Consider the following 7,836-nt stretch of genomic DNA (forward strand, 5'->3'; position numbering starts at 1 on the left):
CAGGCTGTGTATGTTAGGAGATGTACTTCAGAATACTCATGACGCGGGAGTTCCTGTCGGTTTAGCAGTAATGAACCTGACTAGTAGCCATGAGGACTTGGGTTCAGTCCCTGGCCTCGCTCAATGGATTAAGGATCTGGCGTTACGGTGAGTTGTGGTGTAGGTGGAAAGATGTGGCTCGGATCTGGTGCTACTGTGGCTGTGGTGTAGCCCAGCGACTACAGCTCTGATTCGACCCCTAGCCTGGGAACTTCCCTTTGCCACTGGTGCAGCCCTAAAAAGATTAAAAAAAAAAAAAATCATGCTAATGAAAACAACAAAATAGGAGAAAAACAAAAAGAGAGAAAAAAAGCATGCTAATGAGAAACATGTGGGGGAGTTAAGATTAGGAAGGAAAGGAGCCAGGCTTCCGGGGTGTGGCAGTGTTTTATTTACCGACCTGAAAGGTGGCTTGGTAGACATTTCCTTTGTGAAAAATCATTATGGTATAGCTTTTGGTTTCATGCACATTTCTGCATGTGCTCTATATTTTACAATTCAAGAAGGGTGCGTTTTCTTTGCAAAATGCTTCAAACTGGAGTTCTCCTTGTGGTGCAGCAGAAATGAATCCGACTAGGAACCATGAGGTTGCAGGTTCGATCCGTGGCCTCACTCGGTGGGTTAAGGATCCCAAGTTGCCATGAGCTGTGGTGTAGGTCGCAGACGAGGCTCAGATCTTGCAATACTGTGGCTGCGGTGTAGTCTGATTCAACCTCCGCATGCTGCGGGTGCAGCCCTACAAAAGATAAAAGACAGGAAAAAAAAAAATGCTTCAAACTGAACTCATCAAACAAGATAGAATATTGGTTTAAGGTAGAGACTAGGTGATGTGCTCTAGGTGATGAGGTTGAGTGTTCCTAAATCATCTTAACAACTGTGATTGGATTTGTTTCTCCTGAGAGCCCGGAGCTATGAGATGAGGAGGTTCTAAAACTCAAAGGCCTGCCGACAGAGGAAGAGGCGTGGCTTCCTGCTTCCCAGCTTCCCTGCTCCCAGGCAGACCAGTCTGAGCTGCCAAGAAGTTGGGATTCTTCTCCTGGAGCTGAGTAAAACTTCCACCCCGAGCTAGGGTGTCTTCCTTCTTTCCTTTGGAGGTTCCAACCAGAGGCTCTGCTCTCTGTGGGCCCACAGGACTTCCTACTTACACAACTCCAAAGACTTGTAGGCTTGAGGAAGTGAGGGTTCCATCTGTTTGTGGAAGTTTCTCAGTAAGCTAGCGTGGTGGCAATTCCAGGTAAGAGGCGAACCCAATATGCTGCCTTTTTGCGCTACTGGCTGGCAGCCCTGAGCCGCTAGTTGGGAGGGATGGTGGCTTGAGGTGCAAACTGGGGGAGGCTGGGTGGGCAGGATGGCTGAGTCAGGCAGGATGCCCTGGATCCGGGCTTCCCAGGGGTCCTGGGTGTGTGGAGAGAGGTCAGGGCCCTTCTTCACTTCTGTTCAGCAAGTGTGTATTAGGCATCTACTTAAAGTCAAGCACAATTTGATATGCCAAAAAGACACCAGTGAATGGGGCTCTTTGCTTGGTGAGGAACTCCGCTTTTTTTGCCTTTTCTTTTTTTTTTTTTTTTTTTTTTTTTTTGGCTTTTTAGGGCGGTACCCACGACTTACAGAAGTTCCCAGGCTAGAGGTCGAAGCCAAGCTGCAGCTGCAGGCCTACCCACAACCCCAGCAAATGCAAGATCTGAGCCATATCTGCGACCTACACCACAGCTCACTCCAATGATGGATCCTTAACCCACTGAGTGAGGCCAGGGATTGAACCTGCGACCTCATAGACACTAGTCCAGATTTGCTACTGCTGAGCCACAACAGGAACTTCAGGAATTTCTTTTTTCTTCTTTTTTTTTTCTTTTTTGGCCACCCCACAGCATATGATCTAAGCCAAAGTTACAACTTAAGCTGCAGCTGCAGCAATGTCAGAGCCTTAACCCACAATTTGGGGCAGAGATTGAACCATTATCCTAGAGCTCCCAAAACACAGCCGATCCCATTGTGCCACAGCGGGAATTGGTGTTGGTGAGGAATTTCTATTCAAGGGTGGTAAGATAGAATTCTCCTTGTGGCTCAGTGGTTAACAAATCTGACTAGGAACCATGAGATTGAGGGTCAGACCCCTGACCTCGCTCAGTGGGTTAAAGATCCAGCATTGCCATGAGCTGTGGTGTAGGTCGCAGACAAGGCTGGGATCTGGCATTGCCGTGGTTCTGGCGTAGGCCGGCGGCTACAGCTCCGATTCGACTCCAAGCCTGGGAACCTCCATATGCCACAGACGCAGCCCTAAAAAGATAAAAAAACAAAAACTTTAAAAGGGTGGTAAGATGGAAACATCACATTTTTCAATTAAATTGTATGTCAGGAGTTCTCTTGTGGTGCAGCAGGTTAAAGATCTGGCCTATTTACTGCGGTGGTTTTGGTTGCTGCTATGGCACAGATTTGATCTCTAGCTCAGGAACTTCCACATGCTGTGGGTGTGGCCAAAAAAATAAAATTAAAACAATTTTTATATCAGCTGCACCTCCTGCATCACCGAGGGCTGCAGAAGAATGCAGATTCTCAGGGCCCCCCGGACCCACTGAGTCAGAATCAGCCTTTTTTTTTTGTCTTTTTCTAGGGCTGCATCTTCGGCATATAGAGGTTCGCAGGCTAGGGGTCTAATCAGAGCTGTAGTTGCCAGCCTACACCAGAGCCACAGCAACGCCAGATCCGAGCTGCATCTGTGACCTATACCACAGCTCACAACAACACCAGATCCTTAACCCACTCAGCAAGGCCAGGGATCGAACCCACAACCTCATGGTTCCTAGTCGGATTCATTAACCACTGAGCCATTACGGGAACTCCTGTTTTTTGTTTTTTGTTTTCTTTTGTGGCCACCCCATAACATAGAGTTCCCTGGCCAGGGATCTGAGCTGAGTGACAGTTTCCATCTATTCCACAGCTGCAGCAACACTGCATCCAGCTGCAGCCACAGTGCCAGAATCACTCTGCGTCCTGGGCTGCAGAGACACCACCAATCCCAAGGCGCCACAGCAGGAACTCCTAGATACATTATGAAAATAGAGCAGGCAGGACCTGTTGACGGGGCTGCCTGTGAGGTGTGAGGAAAGTGGGGTAGGGGCTAGTGCCTCCTGGGCTTCCCGCCTGAGCCATGGAAGGAGGGAAGGAGAGCTGAGGGAGATAGAGAGCCTGCAGGCAGTGCAAGCTCCCCAGAGGTCCCACAAGTTCCCTGGAAGGACAGTGGACTGGAATCTCTTGGGGGGAACCCTGAGCAGAAGGAAGTGCCTTAGAGAACTTGATTGCAACTGGACATGGTTTGTGTGTGGGGTGGGGAAAAGGTTGAAAAATTGGGCTTTCTACCCCATGGTGTAGCCAAGTTTGTTTTAATACAGAGCATCCCCCCCCTGACCCCCCCTTCCCCCCCACCCCCCCCCCCCCGCCAAAAAAAGAAAGAGCCAGGGAGGCAGAGATGAGACTAAGTAGGCAGGGAAGCGATAACCTGGTTGACTGAAGAACAGAGTTGTACAGGCTTGGAAACCAAGTTGCAAACCAGAATGTACATCCTGACCTCACACCTGTTTGATCAGAATTTTAGTCTGCAGTAACACAGGAATATATCTAAGATTTATTTCTGCAGAGTTTACTTTTACAGTGTATATGGCTTCTGTGACTTTTTCTTTTAGTACAAACTGGTATTTAGTTTAATTTGATAGACAAGTTCTCAGAATCAATCACTAGTAACATTAAATGCTGCTGGCCATCATTCCAGCAGCTCGATGAGAATATTATTACGTAACAGTCACTGACCAGTCGCTCTGTACCCATCACCATTCCAAGCCCTTCATTTGTATAACCATTTATTTTTTATTATTTTTTTTCTTGCTTTTTAGGGCCACACCCACGGAATATGGAGGTTCCCAGGCTAGGGGTCTAATAGGAGCTGTAGCTGCCGGCCTACACCACAGCCACAGCAATGCAGGATCTGAGCCGCATCTGCAACCTACACCACAAATCACAGCAATGCCAGATATTTAACCCAGTGAGCAAGGCCAGGTCAAACCTGAAACCTCATGGTTCCTAGTTGGATTCATTTCTACTGAGCCACAATGGGAACCCCTATAATCACTCATTTAGTCCTCATAACACCTTCAGGGTTGGTACCAGTATTGGTGGTTAAGTGATCAGACTCTGGACCCTCTGCCTGACTTCAAATCCTGGCTCTTCCATATTTTGGCTGTGAACTTATTTAAATACTAACTCACTTTCCTTATTTGTAAAAAAAGAAATGATAAATTGATCCAGATTTTAGATTTTACCATAATAAGTATCATCTCTGATCTTTTACCCTAGCTATGAGATTAAGATAATTAACAGAAAAAATTTTCTTCATCTTCCTCAGCAGAGAGTCATCCATAGTCAATATAATGGAAGATCCTAAAATTTATGACTCTTTTCAACGTGAACTTCAGGATTACATTAGAAAGCAGAGAGCCAGAGGATTACAGCCAGAGGTTTGCTTCAGAAAGGTGACAAAAGACTCTGAGTACAGAGAAGAGGACCCCACTGCACCCAGACCTCCACAGCTGGGGCAACGATTCCCCTTTAGGAAGCCTCACACATTTCCCAGTTACTTCAAAAAGCCTAGAGCAGTGGAAAGCCACTTACCCCCATTGTCCAATAGTCACCACTTCAGAAAAAGACTGGGACCTATAAACCATCATCAGAAAGAACATGACCAATTCTTCAATAGCTGGTGGCTTCCCAGCCCACCTGTGCAAGGAACGACCAGCGGCCCCCGAGGAGCACAACACAGAGAAGCCACCAACTGCCTCTCAGAGGACCGAACCAGCATCCACCCAGCAGGAGATCAAGACAGAAGCTGGAAAAGAAGGTTCAGAGAAAAGGGAGGAGGAGGACATGGCAAGAAGCAGCAGGTGGAGTGGAAGAGGAGGCACTGTGAAGAGGATGAAGATTCCCACAAAGAGAATGGGAAGAAGGCCAAGGCGGAGCCAGGCAGCACAGAGAAGTCCAAACACAGAAAGAAGAGCACCCATGCCTGGGACACCACCAAGGAGGGAAGGTGGTCCAGCAGAGAGAAGAAGCATCATGGCCAAGAAGGCACACAGGAGTGGGACTTGTGGGATGAAGCCATCCTTGGCAGCTGTTACTGATGCTGGAGATTGGGTCCTGGATATTATATGATATGGATCCATTGGAAAGGCTGGATTAAATGGTACTGGAGCATTTCAATGGCTAAACTTCAAAGAAAAATTAGATTTCCTACCTCAGACTCTGTTCAGATATAAAACCCAGTTAGTTTAAAGATGTAAATATAAAAATTAAAATATAAAAGCACTAGAAGAAAATATAGGAAAAGGTAATTGCAGAAACATTTAAAATGTGTAGAACAGAAGGTTTCATTGTACATTTTCTTAAAAATGGAAATTAAAATATATGCACTGTGGAGTTCCTTCTGTGGAGCAATGGGATTGGCAGCATCCCTGCAGCACCAAGACACAGGTTCTATCCCTGGCCCAGCACAGTGGGTTAAAAATCCAGCAGTAGATCACAGCTACGGATCAGATCTGATCCATGGCCTGGGGACTTTATATGCCTCATGGCAGCCAAAAAAGTAGAAGGAAAAAGATGATATGCATTGTACATATGCATATGCATAGAACACCTCCAGAGACTATTAAACTTTTAATAAATATTTTTTAAAGACAAGAAACATTGGAAAAATATTTGCAACACTCGATATTAATATCTCAATATTAATAGCCTGTTGTCAAATGGTTGCCTCTTAGCTCCAAGCAGCTTCTTTGCTTTGCTTCTGGAAAATTGGACCCGGTAGCCTTCTGTCCCTTGCCAAGTGGCTTGTTAGTTTCTGCCAGTAGAGGGCGCTGGAGGGACATCATAAACTGGGAGAAATTGTGTCAGTTTTTCCTGGCACCAATTGGGTGCCTTCATGTATGTGATTGAGCTGCAGCCCATGCCCTCTGACATATATCTTTGTCTTTGGGGGGCTGCGTGACCTGGAGCATCTATATTCTTTCTGCACAGGTCTGAACCTAAGTCATTGGAGCCCCTCCTCCAAGTTTCTCATTCAGTCCTATGTTCACACTCCTGCAAGGGCTGAGGGTGGGCAGACCAACCTGGAGGCTAAACCCAGCCCTCTGCCTGTTTTTGTACTGCCCTCCATCAAGAAAAATGGTATCAGGAGTTCCCGTTGTGGCTCAGTGGAAGCAATCTGACTAGCATCCATGAGGATGCAGTTTCGATCCCTGGCCTCATTCAGTGGGTTAAGGATCCAGTGTTACCATGAGATGTGGTATAGGTCACAGACGTGGCTCAGATCCCATGTTGCTGTGGCTCTGGTGTAGGCCAGTGGCTACAGCTCTAATTCGACTCCTAGCCTGGGAACCTCCATGTGCCTCCATATGCGGCCCTAAAAAGACAAAAAAAAAAAAAAAAGAAAAAGAAAAATGATCTTCACTTTTGAACCCCAAAGAAGCAAAATGTTATCCCAAAACAATGGATCCCATTCTTCTCATTAGAGAACTTTGTTACAAAGCTTGTACCCTTTATTACTCTATTTTAATTTTATCAATACAAATGTGAACTTTTTTTATGCATTGTTATATATATTCTGTCCTTCATTGTGTCTCTTGTTCCACCAAGCCTATTTACCCCGGGCCTTACCCAAAAAGCTTACCAATCCCTGCCTCAGTCTTTTTGCCCCTCTTTCTCATTAACCAATTTTATTAGTTAAAAATCTTTGTGTTTAATTGTCTCTGTGTAACTTAATGGTAGGGTTTGTCTCTTGATTTGGCCCTGAATGACACAGCCCTAATAGACAAAAAGCTTCTACCATTTATTAGATTTGGATATTTTTTTAATTTTTATTATAGTCGATTTACAATGTTCTGTCAATTTCTGCTGTGTAGCAATGACCCAATTATACATGTACACATTCTTTGTCTCATGTTATCTTTTATCATGTTCTATCACAAGTGATTGGATATAGTTCCGTGTGCTATACAGCAGGACCTCATTGAGCTCCTACCATTTAATCAGAAAATACAAACACCCAGTAGGAAAAAAGGCATTCATCTATCCATTTACTTAATAAATATTGAGCTCTAGTCACTGTTCTAGGTACTAAGATGAAATAAAATGATATGTAAGTGAGATACAAAGAAGGAAAGGAAGGAAGGTTTTTTAATTAATTAATTAATCAATTAATTTTGCTATGATGTGCAGTGGCTTGATGTGGGATTTCCCAAACCGGTGACTGGACACAGTGGTGAAAGTGCCAAATCCTAACCACTAGGCCACCAGGAAACTCCCTTGTTGATGTCTAAAATAGAGCTTATTTCTGGCTTTGGGTCATGATGGGCAGGTCATTCAGCTGCACGTGGGTCTAGACGGACTCTGAGAGCCTCGCAGGTGGGGAGAGTCTCCTTGTTTACTGGCTGGTATCATTCCACATTTATAGACCATCTGACGTATTTAGTTCCCATCTACTAAATGCCGTAGCTCCTTCTTCCTACCCAGACACTGAGACAACATAGATCCCTATACATCTACAAAATGCCGCCCCTCCCCAAGATTTCTGCTCCCTCTGAGAATGCCTGGCTTAGCCTCAGAGTTCAACTGAACAAACATTTAAAAATCAAGTCCCTGGAGTTCCCTGGCAGCCTAGAAGTTAAGGATTAGACATTGTCACTGAGTGGTGCAGGGGCGATCTCTGACCTGGAAATTTCCACATGACATGGTGCAGCCAAAATATAATTAAAA

The 7,836-nt window shown here is 45.4% G+C and overlaps 1 protein-coding gene across 1 annotated transcript; it reads left to right on the top strand.

Moving 5' to 3' along the window:
- The first annotated feature begins 4,460 nt into the window (after positions 1 to 4,460).
- Positions 4,461 to 5,519, top strand: LOC146404691 (lysine-rich coiled-coil protein 1-like). Its single transcript, XM_085020125.1, has one exon. The coding sequence runs from the start codon at positions 4,461 to 4,463 to the stop codon at positions 5,205 to 5,207; it is 747 nt and encodes a 248-aa protein (XP_084876251.1). The 3' UTR covers positions 5,208 to 5,519.
- Positions 5,520 to 7,836: the final 2,317 nt, after the last annotated feature.

Source organism: Sus scrofa, chromosome 3, assembly GCF_054392235.1.
Source record: "Sus scrofa isolate SSC_HxYL_T2T_F1_AM1 chromosome 3, Sscrofa_HxYL_maternal_Yorkshire_Landrace_v2.0, whole genome shotgun sequence".
Classification (NCBI taxonomy): Eukaryota; Metazoa; Chordata; class Mammalia; order Artiodactyla; family Suidae; genus Sus; species Sus scrofa.

Coding starts and splice junctions, on each gene's coding strand:
- LOC146404691 (XM_085020125.1), top strand. CDS start 4,461: ATGGAAGATCCTAAAATTTATGACTCTTTTCAACGTGAACTTCAGGAT.